A 13,619-nucleotide genomic window follows, 5' to 3' on the forward strand; every position below is an offset into this window, starting at 1 on the left:
AACACACACATTCAAATTGTTTTTAATTAAAAACTTACATTGTTAATACATATAAATACATTAAAAAATAATTATATAACTCACACAACTCATTTGGATTAACACACATTTCAATAATAATATGATGCAATTATAAAGAAATGTAATCACGTTTTATATCACATTAGTTAAAATCACAAAAATGTTGGAGTATTTTTTGCTTTGTCCTGTAATTGTTCCTTTCCTGAGGGTTCCTGGTGCTTATAATGATTTATGTTTTTTTTTCTGTTAGTTGTAGCCTAAATCAAGCTTAGTCATACTGTTAAAAACAAACAAATGGAATGTGCTTGTTCATTGTGCATGTCCATTAATAAACTTATTTAGCAGTGCAAGTAAAGGGGATGCATTTCTTTCATTAAAAGCTACATCACAAAGGCCACAGTATGAGGTCTGGAGTAAAAAAAAAAAATCATTTGGAGTGAAATGGCATGTTCCCACATTTGGCATGCGCGTTCCCTTTCGTGCTTCGTTCTTGGCCGTCTTTCCATCCGCACTTCTTCCTGCTCTCCTACATCTTGAGGCCAGCGTATAGCTCATCTATCTGTGATCTGAAGTACTGTCTCAATTCATTCCTCTTGGCCTTCAGCGTCGGCGTGAGCAGACCATTGTCGATCGAGAACAGCTCGGTATGGAGATAAATAGCCTTCACCTGCAAGGCACGGACAAAAATTTTGCTCCAGAAGATAATCACGTCAAGAGGATAACAACTAAAGCATACTGACAGTTAGATAGAACATCAACTATCACGATGGTTTATGATAAAGAGTCTTTTTATACCTGCTCAAAGGACTTGAGGCCCGCTTCCTTGCCGAGTCGCACCATGTCCTCCAAGATGGCCGCCTTGACATCCTGTCCAGACAGAAAAAAAAAGTCGGAATGAGAGGGAGACCGAAAGAGAGCCGATTGTTGTTATTATTACCGCTCTACTGCAAAGTGCATTGTAGCTGCCTTCCACTCCCATGATCCTCTTGGTCCAACCGCACAGGAAGTCAGGGTCCGGAACTACCACTGCTACCAGAAAAGCCTACGGAGAAGAACAGGGACGCGGTTTTGCAAGATAAGATACCTCATTTAAAAATCATGACATAAAACGGAATCGGTGGAATATTGGCACCATGACAAAATTCCAAGTAGCCCCCGGATGCAGAGTGCAGCTTGAGGCGTGCCTCCACGCTGGGTAAGCTTAAATGTTTGACTCCGCCCACACGGATTTTTCAAAATAGTTTAAACAAATTTTTTTTCAACAAAATTACGTCTTATGACGTAAAGTTTTTCTCTTTTTTTTTTTCAACACATTATGGAGTATCGAAAATTACAAACTCTCAACCCTCAGTTAGCTGGGGCGGAGCTAACTAAATGTTTTGAAGAAGAGGCTGAAGCGCAGTACTGCATGTCCCCAGCAGATAGCGCATCCCTGGACGGTTGAAGTTAGTATTTGGGTTTCGGTCAGTTTTTAATTTTTGTTGTTCAATAAAGTGTTTAAAAAAAAAAAATACAGTAATTGTGATGTGGTAGGGTTATGGTTAGGATCAGGGTTAGATTTAACAAAAAAAAAGAAGGCGCTTCGAGGTCGCAAATCCGTGTGGGCGGAGTCAAACGGTTAGGTCCATCCGACGTTGCGGCACACCTCGATCTGCCAGGGCTTACTCCAAATTTTTTTTTTTTAAATAAATTTTTATATTGTATAGATACTATTCACATGACGTCATGTGAACCCCCACACACACACATTGTGTGCCGTTCACGGGTCCATGGAATGTCGAATGGGAACGGACAAAGAAGTGTCCGGAATTGCAAAGATAAATCGAAAGGATTTCCAACCGACAAAGTCTACCAAAGTGTTATTGTAAGATGGTAAAAATTAGGGTTGTGCCCAAAAAATAAATTCTCATTTAGTACGATTCAGAATCGATTTTAAATGTCCCAAAATCGACTTTATTTAAATTATTTTATACTGTCTTGCCTTTGTTTGGCGCGCTGTTCATGTTGTACCCGTTTGGGCCACTGAGGGGCAGTGTGGTTCCACGCGGTCTAATACACTGTTAAGTTGTAGCCACATTAGAGAGTAGAAGGAAAAAGTCCCGATCAAGTTATTCCAATAAAAGTTTGACCCGCCGCCCATCGCGATCCCATGACGTCAGTAAATACTATCCATGGTACTAATTTGACCCCACTTACCTGTAGACTGTCCCCATGCACAAAAACCTGCGCCACTGCGTCACTCCTCACATAAACATTCTCTATCTTCTCCGGCGCTATGTACTCCCCCTGAGCCAGTTTGAAGATGTGCTTCTTCCTATCCACAATCTTCAGCGTGCCGTTCTGCAAACAAACATTTGAATGATACAAATATTACAATATTTTCATTACTTGTCGAGAATAACGGTAGAGGCGAGTGGATTCCAATCCTTACAGGAAGCCATTTCCCAATGTCTCCAGTGTGAACCCATCCATCAGCATCGATGGTCTCTGCTGTCTTCTCTGGATCGTTCAGGTAGCCCAGGAACACGTTGGGACCTTTCACGCACACCTAACGCGCGCACACACACACATATCGTTAGAAATGTGAATCGGCGCTTGCTAAGTTTTCATATCTGTCACCTCTCCTTCGCCGTTTACAGCGAGGTAGTTCATTTCAGCCACGTCTACCAGCTTGATGGAGTTACAAGGCAGAGGAGCGCCAACGTGACCTGGAGGATGAAGGCAAGCTCGATTCCATCAAACGTCAACAAAAGCAAACCTTCACTTTTTACACTTGCTGGTGTCAAACAAAACTTTATTGTTAACTCCGAATTAGGGCCCGACCGATATTTAATGCATAGAATTGTGTGCGAATACTCAGTCAATGCTAACTTTCTGCTAGCATTTGAATGGGACCTTCCCTTCACTTTTAGCATTAGCGCTAGGCTAGCGATGTTTTAAAAACGAAGCATGTTTTGAATTTAAATATACACTGGATGTAATTCTTATTGTTGTGTGTTTAGTTTTACAGTTAATTCCAACTGGGGTGCCGTTAAACAGCTTAAAGGACGCTTAGGGACAACAGAATAACCAGAATAACACATGCTACACACTTGCTAGTTGCTAATGCTACGCAAGCAAAATGGTGCATTCAGGGTACTTTCACAGCGTCGGAAAATTCGGTTTTATTCTATGATAACGTTTTAAGGGGAAAATAATGGGCCATTCGGCCCAATTGGCCGATGTTTGAAGGGCAATAGTCGTCCGATTACAATTGGCGGCCGATGAATCGGTCGGGCCCTACTCAGAACGAGTGTTCTACCTGCAGTCCAGTCACCAGGCATGGTCATGGTGCAACCGGCGGTACACTCTGTCTGCCCATAGCCTTCGTAGAACTGAGATTGAACAAAACGTATGTCATTGTGGATAATTACTCTTAACTCATTCAAAACCAAAAATGTGTAAATACGTTTTTGAATACTTTGTCCTTCACTCCCAAAAACGTACTGTATGTATATGTTTAAAAAAAAAATATATATATATATATATATATATATATGAATATATAAGAGGTGGCTTAAAGCCATGTTGCAACAAGCTCTTTTTGACAGTGTTTTCACCAGGAATGTGAATATCCATTAAACTTAGCTATTCTGATGCTAATTGCTACAAAACGGAAACAGACACAAATATACTTTTTTTTCCTGATGAAAGAAGAGACTCCGATCTTTCTTTTGGTAGGTTCCATGTTTTTATAGCAATAGAACAAAAAGATTCTGCGGGCCTTGCAAAATGCAGTAAAACAGCCGGGAGCGAAGGTGGTTGCTTCAGTGAAAATGGCTGGGAGTGAATGAGTTAATACAATAGCAACAGAAGACGATGATGAGGAAAAATTAAAATTGTGGTTGTCATAAATTAGAAGCCACTGGTTATTTTTTCAATATGAGAGAATATTGTGAGAAACGGCGAACTGTAGTTACCTGACATCCTAACGCAGCTCGGAGGAAGGTGAGGACAGTCGACGAAATGGGAGCCGCCCCCGTTATCATCAGACGTACGCGACCTCCGAGGCTAGCCTGAAGAGGGCGCACAAAAAATGATGTGCAAAAATATGCTCTAATTGACCCCACTAGTCTAAACACTGCATTCTGATTAATATCGCACTTTCACTCAATTTCAGCCATCTCGACATTACAGCGCCCCCTGCTGTCGTCATAACAGGAAGCGAACTAACCTGAACCTTTTTGAAGATCAACTTATCCCAGATGCTGTCCCTCCTCACGATGCCTTTCGACATCTCCGCCTCCTTCCGACTGTACGCGAAATCCAGCAGCCAACGCTTGACAGAAGTGTTGGCCTGCCCAAAGATCTGTAAAAGTACAATTTTTTTTTTTTTTAAGTCATTTCAGGTTTGGACTAAATAAACAAAACGCTTGTTAAGATCACGCACCTTATCATACATTCGGTTTAGAAGTCGAGGTACCACAGGGAACACGGTAGGTTTGAGTGTGCACAGATCGTCCATCAGAAGTCGAATATCTCCCTGGAAATATCCGATCTTGGCTCCCTGGACCATCATCACTCCCTAGAACGTCACATTTAAACGTGGGTGACAAATACAATGTGAAAATATGCATTCGTTACATCCGTCATTAAATGGCAAGAGACCTTTCGTGTGACTTTCTCGATGTTTTATCATTTTTGAATAGAAGTGAATTTCAAACTTTCTCGGATGTCAGAAATGAATCAAACGTGACATTTAACCACTGAAAAAAAAGATTTTGTTCAAGAATAAAAAAAAATTACATTCTGTTATCGTAGTCAAGAAATAATAATGTGCTTTGCCATCTTTTTCAGTTGGTTTGTAATCCAGAAAATTTATTGATAACAATAATGATTTCAATATGAACTCTTCACTGCCATTGACGGCTATAGATGTCAAAAAGTCATTTCAATTAGTTTAAATTAAAGAGTATGAAAACCTAGGGAAAAAAATGTATTGTACATTTAGAACAGATATAAAATGTGTGATTAATCATGAGTTAACTATTGAAGTCATGCGGATTAATTACAATTAAAAATTTTAATCGCCGGACGTGATTTAAAAAAAAAAAAAAAGATTACAAAAAATTTGAGGTGTCAGTTCAATTAAAATTTTTAATCGTAATTAATCGCATAGATTTACTAGTTAACTCACGATTAATCACAAATTTTATATCTGTTCTAAATATACAATAAAAAAAAATTCTAGGTTTTCATAGTGTGGTTAACAAAAGTGGGAAAAAAAATTTTAACTAATAGAAATAGTTCAAATGATTTTTGGGCAGTGAATGAGTTAAAATATAATTTTGGTATTTCCTTTACAGAATAAAACAAATAAATAATATTTTGTAAAATAAAATATTACTGCTTGCGTGGATTTTTGCCTTGTCAGCAAATAGGACTATTTCGTGGTAAGATTTGAGTTTCACGAAAGAAAAAAAATATTTCAATGAAATTATATGAAAGCAAAAATACAATAGAGTTGTTTCTTAATAAAAAAATAAATGAATACACATACCTGTACAACTCTCTCAAACATGTGAGCCAAGGGAAGAAAGGAAATATGAACATCTCTGGGACCCAATGGACAGGTGGCCTAATAAACACAAAGAGGAGATGCACAGGCATTCCCATTGACACAAAGACACACACGCGACAACACTTTTGAACCTAGTCTTACCCTCTTCAATTTGAGGACCAAAAAAAAATTAAATGATATTGACAGTAGCGAAGCCAAATAAAAGTCATTTTGGGCGAGTCACTCATCTGAATAGATGACTGGATAGCCAATAGGCCAAGACTTTTGAAGCCGCGAGGCCGCCATATTACTCCTCCCAAGAAACCGTCCACTTGTTTTTTTTTTTTTTTAACTTGTTAAAAAATAGTGACCACCCAGCCACAAATCCCGCGCCCCGGGCGGGGCCCTATACGATAACAGCCTACGAGAGCTGTATACGTCTAATCTGTACGTATAGTTTATACAGTAGTCTGCTCGTGAGATGGGTGGAGTAAGATGGCCGCCATGTGGCTTCAACGGCTAGCATGGGCGTGTATGGGTTGCTATCCAGTAATGGATACAGAGCAGTGGGGCGAGTGTTTTCAGCGATGCCGATGAGAAGTCTGAAGACTGGACAGGGAACTTCAGTTTACTTTTTGGGAGTAAGAGCTATACTTTATGAAGCTTGTTAAAACATGTTAAGTTGTATAATGACACCGGCGTCAATGCTGTTGTTGTCGCTACGTCTCCTGGGAGGAGGGGAGGGGCGCACTATTGAGAAAAAACCACAAACAGCCGTTGGGCGACTCCTTCGCCGCAGATTCCTCTCCAATCCCTTTAATTCAATCGATGAATAAGTAGCTGCTAGTCATTAACTCATTCACTGCCATTGACGGCTATAGACGTCAAAAATTCATTGGCACTATTTCTATTAGTTAAACATTTGTTCCCACTTTTGTTAACAAGAGTATGAAAACCTAGATTTTTTTGTTTATTGTATTAGAACAAATATAACATTTGTGATTCATCGTGAGTTAACTAGTGAAGTCACGCGATAAATTACGATTAAAAAATTGTAATTGCCCGACGCCCCTAATTTTTAATAATCTTTTCTAAAAATAAAAAAAAAAGATAAAAAAAAAAATATATATACTTTTTTTTTTAAAGAAATTTTTATATCTGTTCTAAATGTAAAATATATTTTTTCTAGGTTTTCATACTCTTGTTAACAAAAATGAAAAAAAAAAAAGTCAAGCTAATAGAAATAGTTCAAATGAATTTTTGACGTCTATAGCTGTCAACGGCAGTGAATGAGTTCATGTCAAATTTGACATTGGCGCCTTACCTGTGTTATTCTAATGAAGGCGGAGCAGTTGGACACAATATTCCGATGTAGCAACATTGCTCCCTTGGGGTTTCCTGAAAGCACAGTTACATTTATTAGCATATATTCCGCGTGTGTGTGTGTATGTGTGTGTGTGGAGAGTACGAGCGTCACCTGTTGTTCCACTAGTAAAGCAGATGACGGCCATGTCGTCAGGTCTGGGAGGCTGGAGACATTGGAATGTTTCAGTGGGGGGGGGGGGGGGGATCAGTTTCTTTTTTTTTTAAATCATGCACAATTTTGTCAAATGTGCTAACAAGCTAATAGCCGCTTACCACGGGTTGATGATAGTTAGCCTTTCCAATGGCCTGCCCAATGACGGGGGAAAAAAAAAAGACATCAATCAAACCAAAATAAAAGCAAACACAAATAGGAAAGTAGTAGTAAACGAGGAGAGCAAAAACAACATAATCAAAAGGCAAAAAAAAAAAAAAGAGTTGTTGCATGGAACAAACAAAAAGGACCAAATATTAGATATTTCCCAGAAATAAACACGTGCACGTCACAAGCAAAAAGAGCGGCAAGAAGCTCGTTGCTAACCTCCATCTCGCGCAAGCTGAGGACGTCGATTCCAGCTCGCTGGCCTCTTTCCACCAGCTCGCCGCTGGGCGTCTCCATTACGACGATTGTTTTCACAGTGTGCTTTCGGGCCTTTACACAGTCCAGCACCAGGATGACTTTTTCGGCCACGTCGCATATAATTGTTGAGATGGAGGCTGCAAGAACAACACATTTAAAAAAATCAAGTCATTGGTGCAATTTATTATTATTTTTTTTTAAACAAATTGAACCTTTGGCAGTTTTTTTGTGATGAGCGTCCATTACCTTTGTCTATAATGTAGTCGATGGCCTCTGCACCGAGTGTGTCGTAAAGCGGGACAGACACCAGCGAGTAAGTGTAGCACGCCAGCTCGGTGATAGTCCACTAAATTCACCCGCACAAAAAAAAAAAGAAAACGCCAATATGACGGTTTTTATTTGAGCGATTTTTATTCAATTTTTTTTTACCTCAGGTCTGTTTTGAGAGAAGATGCCAATGTTGGCGTCGGTGGTCTTGGCGTGTCCTTTATGAAGAAAAGCCGAGCCAAGATTTTCTGCTCGCTCCATCACCTGAAAACACAAACGCAGCAAGTCAAGTGTTGAATGCAGGGTTTTTTTTTCTCGTGTGAATTTTGGTGACGATTCATTAGCGTTTTTTTTGCGTCATTTAGCTTTTGTACATTTACAATTGTGCTCAAACTAACTGGTTCAACATAACTCGAGCTAACTTAATCTAATACTGTCAAGATCAATCTTACCTTTTGGTAGGGCATCCATTCATACGGACCTTTTGGTTTTCTGGAGCCTAGGAAAGGACCGTTATCTAATAAAAAAAAGAAAACACAAAATAAGAGGGGTTTTTTTTTATACTCAAATTTTGAAGCGCCCGATTTGATCTCATAAAAAGTTCATCATATGTGACAATATTATCAATAGCATGTCTCTTAAGTCATTCACCCCAAAATCTGTTGTATCTGCAAATGTAGTAACTGGATCAGCTAAAAGTTAGCCTAGCGTCCTCTATTTCTTCTTCTACTACTACATTTTCCTTGTATTTTCTGTCGTTCTGGAATTTATCAACTTGTTACGTGCTGTCAGATGGATACATCCAATCACTTACTGGATACTTGAGCGCCCCTCAGAAAGAATTCATACATCGTTTTTGCATCCTCATGTAAATGCGTCAAGAGATCGTCGCCATTTAGCAGAGTTGATTGGTGTACAAACTCTCCACCCTGGACGACAAAAAAAAAAAAAAAGGAAACAACATTCATCATCCAGTCATTCCAAAATCGGATTTATTTACATACGTTTCGACATTTAACTCATTTGCTGCCAGCCATTTTCACTGAAGCAACCCCCTTCGCTCCAGATTTTGGCTGAGTTTGCAAGGCCCACAGAACATTGTGTTCTATTGTAATAAAAACATGGACCCTATCGTAAGAAAAATTAAAGTATCTTCTTTCATCAGGAATAAAAGTATATTTCTATCTGTTTAAAACGGTGGCGAAAAGAGCCTTTTTTGCAAAATGGCCCTGGTTGATCTCTTATACTCTGCTGGCACCTGTGGCCGTTTTTTTTTTTGTAATAACTACCATTGTTTTAAGCGACCTCTTCAGTTCAGAGGCTTCATCAAAGCTGTATGCTATAGCAGTGGTCCTCAACCCTGATCCTCAGGGACCGGTATCCAGCCTGTTTTCCATGTCTCCCACAGCCAACACAGGTGGAGATCGTTATCAGCCTTCTCCAGAGATTGCTGATTAGCTGATGATATGAATCACCTGTGTTGACTGTGGGAGGCATGGAAAACAGGCTGGATACCGGTCCTCGAGGACCAGGGTTGAGGACCACTGTGCTATAGCATAAAAAAATAAACATAAAAAAAACGTATAAATATGTCTTTGGCAGCATGGTAATATAAAATTATTATAAAAATAAAATATATAAAATTAGAACATATTTATATGTTTTTGGGAGCAAATGAGTTAATTGGAAACAATAGTGATTGGTTATCGCATCGCAGCCGTTGACCCCGCCCCCCCCCCCGAAACTCACCGGAATCTCGACAGACTGCACTTTGAGATCACAGATGGGTGGGAGGGCCTTTGGCCGCGTTGCCATGTAGAAGGTGGTCGCAGCTGTGATGGCCCCCATGCTGATTAACGTCGACGTGGACAGACCCCGGAAGTACTGGCCGACGGAATCCAGATCCGGCAGTTTCAGCTTCTGCAAAAACTCCTGGCTCAGCATGATTTCTGATGACGAGGGATCAGGAGTGGAGAATTTTGACCCTGTGGGTGGGAGTGGTTTCGGGGGAACCCTGAGTTGAAGGAGTGTTTGAAGCACTTTAGGCCAGGAGTGTACCTGTAATGTTGGTGCGCATGATATGGCATTAGAAAGTGTATGCTGACAGTTTGTACACACGGCAATCACACAATGCAACAAGTCCATTTTTCCATAATCATTTCTTCTTAAATTGGACATAACAAATGTTTACAGGAAAGCATCCTCCCAGCCTCCAAAGTATAAAGTATTATCCTCAAGCTTTTTTGCCTTTTGAGGACGTCTCAAATGGTTCTGGCAAAAAAAAAATCTTGTCGAACAAGCTCACGCGCGTGCATATGAGGTTACAAACTAGAAGCGCAGGGGTGACATTTGTTTGACAATAAACAGATTAGTGGAATGTTTGCATCCATGTATACGCTTGGGATGGGGAAAAAAATGACCTTTAACCCAGATTCAATTGTAACACAACAACCCCGGACAGTATGTTGGTGTTAGTCTCATGTACAAAGAGCTCATTAGAGCTGCACCATAACAGAAAATATGCACCATCCAATACTTGGAGATTCCTTTTCTTATACCTTTCGTCTTCATTTTTAAATTTTTTGTTGTAATTTTTCCAGACCGTTCTTCGTACATTTTTAGACTTTTCTGCCATTCTGTCAAATTTCTGACATTTGTTGCAATATTTATGGGACATATTGTGGTAATTTTCTGCTTCACTTCCTTTTTTTGGATTGTTTATGGCTATCGTTTTAAAAAAAAAAAAAATTATTATTTTGCATATTTTTTGGTGTAATTTTGGGGACATTTTATGGTAATTCTTGAGATTTCTTCTTTTTGTTTTGGGAATTTTATAGTTACGTTTTAAGCATTTTCTTTTCTGTCTTTTTTTTTTTAAATACTTTTTGGACAATTTTGTGTACATTATTTGGTAATTTTCATGATTTCTACTTTTCTTTTTGGAAATTTATAGTTACCGGTACTCTATGAACGTTTTCCTTTCTGACTTTTATTTTCTTTATGAATGTTCTGACTTTTTGGGGGGCAATTCCAAAGAAATTTGTTGGTTAATTTTTGAACATTTTCCTTTCTGCCTTTCTTAAAAGTAACTTTTATGACTTTTTTGGGCAATTTTGTTTTTCCTCATCATTTTTGGACATTTTATGGTCACTTTTTAGACATTATTGGGTTTTAAAAAAACAAACATTTTCATCTACCGTTCGTCTCTTTTTTTGACAACTTACATATTTGGACTCTGACATTTTTGGAATATTTAATTCATGAATTATTTGAAGAAAGAAAGACATTAAGTTGAGTACTGTTTTTCTGTTATCTGTTTATAATGTCTAATTTGCTGGAACCCCCCCCCCCTCCCCCCACAGCGTATTCCAACTCGATCCGACTTCCCGACAGTAATTTATACACTGATCAGACGGCGCATGCGGTCGGCCCACCGCTGTCCGACCCCCGACGTCGGATTGGTGTATCTAGCCCCTTAAGGTCAGACGGGTTCCAGTGAGAGTTCTCATTGGCTGTTTGTCGCCCAATCGTGAGCTTGATTGAATCAAAGATGCGACACATAGAAGTAATGAACTCATCATTGACATCACTGAGATCATAAAATGTCATGAGTACATTTCTGAGCTTCTTATTTTGTCTCTTTACAAAATGCATTTCTAAAGATAAAAAAAAAGAGCAGAACTTTCTTAGATAAGTACATTGAACAAGTCAAAACAAGTTGCGCTGCCCACTCAACTTTACCCCAGTGGCCTCTGACCTCTGTGGTCAGCTGACATGATTAGACACAGCGGGGTAAACAGTGATCATTACGGGACGCAATACAATTGAGCTAATTCAGTGCAGAACTTTTTCGACGCACGTTCACTGAAGCTCCGCCCAAACGCTTGTGAACAGCTTTCTGCGTTACAATTATTTGTCAAGTCATATGATACCTACATAACGACTGATACACAAAAATGCCAGACAAGGTCAGCAGGCAAAAGAAACCATGTTAATTCATGACTTAGGCAAATTCTTTGCTTGCACAACACTTAAGTATTCCAAATCAAAGTCCAACTAGTGCTACGCAATCGCCGCATAATGATTTTATGGGCTTCTTGGATTTTTCTTCCCGGCCACGATGGCTGCTATATCCAATCTCACAGACACAAATCTGTATTTTGATGATTAACCCATGTCTGTAGTGTAAAACAAACCGGGCTGACAGAACAGCTAATTCAGAAACCAGATAACATTTGGCTAATTTCAGTAAATAAATATAGTATGGGAAGGGGGGGGATTCAGAAAATGTCACCTGGAAAACGAGTTCTTAAAATCTGCAAGTACATGATTGGCCAAAAGTAACATCATTAGTGTAGAAGAAAAAAAAAAAGAAGAAAAAGTTGCATACTACTTCTAATGGGTATTATAGAAAAGCTCAATGTCTTTCCATACGTCAGCCAATAACTAACAGGTCACCTTCCGCCACAGCTAAGTGACTTACTTCAGTGAGTGTATTCATTTCCCCCCCCCCCCCCCCCCCCCACGTGCAGTGACGTCATCTGGTCTGATGACTACGTTCTTGCAACTTGCAGCATACTATACCAGCATAAACAATTTTAACAAATACATGAATGTACCTCATTGAGAGACCTCTGCCATCTTTACGACTTCACTACACTTGCAATTACAAAGCACGCCCATAAAAGGTGTTGACCTTTATTTGATGGAAGTGTACAACACATTACGTTCCAAAGTATCAGTCATTTGAACAAGGCCTGAAAAACACAGTGGTCAGTAGGCACAAAAAAAAAAAAGTGTCTCTGATTTTACTAAATCCTAAATAGGCAGTTAAAACTGAAACAACGTGTTGCCTTTACTCCACGTGTGTTACGATTCATCGCCTATTTTACACACACACACACAAAAAGTGTTGCTCACAATATAATATATGAGGTACAATCGCGACTAGCTCATAATTTACTATTTTATGGTCAGTGGCAGTAAAAAGAACACGTTTGAGGAACTTCCCACCTGTTTGCAGCAGTTCTCCGCCGGCTACTTCCTCTTGCTGACCACGCTTACACTAACAGAGGGTGGGCGCGTCACTAAGTACAATTTCCGGTCAAGTCTTTAAACGTAAACTACCATTTCCGGTTAAACTTTATAAAGTAAGAGTGCATTACGTTCACTCAATTTCCTTATCTACATGTAAAAAAAATTAATCAATCAAAATTTGGTTTAAAAAGTTACGAAATGAAATGAATTTTAAGTAACCAGTTTTAGGAAGAACAAAAACAGCTAAAATGCAACAAACAAATTACAGTACATTATATTGGATAAATTCTGCTCATTTTAATTACGTTATTTACAATATATAATACATTTTAGCAACCAAAGATTTAACAAATAAAGACATGAGGACAAAGTTTCCAGGAATTGAAATATGTGGCACAAGTCAGACTGCAATGTTTGCATCACATTTGTATTTCTTAATTGAGCGGCTCTTAGAGCCTTGAGTCACTTTGAGAGTGCTGACAAATGTTGCGTAGTTCACAAATCCTCTCTAGCTTGTAATTCTTGTGCAACATTGACAAGCCCATGGCAAAATAACAAAGAACTTTTAGGGCAAAAATAATTACTGCAGCCCAACTGAAACACCAAACTGTGGTTTAGTATTTTAGTCATACTTGTGATGGGGATTTTTTTGAAGTGGGAGGTCAGTCAATATAATGCAGTAGCATTTTTTTTTCAAGGTAATGAACCAGCTCATTTTTTTTTTAGCTCAACTGGTTCACAGTTTCAGAGCTTAGAATTACTTGCACAGTTATCTTGCCAAAGGTCTTATCACAAAGAACATGATGGTCCTTC

General features: G+C 39.0%; 1 protein-coding gene across 1 annotated transcript; it reads right to left on the bottom strand.

Moving 5' to 3' along the window:
* Positions 1-6: 6 nt before the first annotated feature.
* On the bottom strand, positions 7-12,863 carry LOC144059282 (long-chain-fatty-acid--CoA ligase 1-like). Its single transcript, XM_077578259.1, has 21 exons — positions 12,783-12,863; positions 9,519-9,827; positions 8,584-8,698; positions 8,222-8,286; positions 7,932-8,033; positions 7,749-7,848; positions 7,464-7,639; positions 7,199-7,231; positions 7,038-7,089; positions 6,885-6,958; positions 5,561-5,638; positions 4,451-4,585; positions 4,235-4,369; positions 3,981-4,076; positions 3,323-3,395; positions 2,641-2,729; positions 2,453-2,569; positions 2,218-2,361; positions 959-1,063; positions 817-888; positions 7-688 (listed from the first exon to the last, which is right to left on the bottom strand). Exons 2-21 carry the CDS (start codon positions 9,711-9,713, stop codon positions 548-550), a joined length of 2,097 nt encoding a protein of 698 aa, XP_077434385.1. The 5' UTR covers positions 9,714-9,827; positions 12,783-12,863; the 3' UTR covers positions 7-547.
* Positions 12,864-13,619: the final 756 nt, after the last annotated feature.

The sequence above is a fragment of the Vanacampus margaritifer genome, chromosome 10 (genome assembly GCF_051991255.1).
Source record: "Vanacampus margaritifer isolate UIUO_Vmar chromosome 10, RoL_Vmar_1.0, whole genome shotgun sequence".
In the NCBI taxonomy this organism is placed as follows: domain Eukaryota; kingdom Metazoa; phylum Chordata; class Actinopteri; order Syngnathiformes; family Syngnathidae; genus Vanacampus; species Vanacampus margaritifer.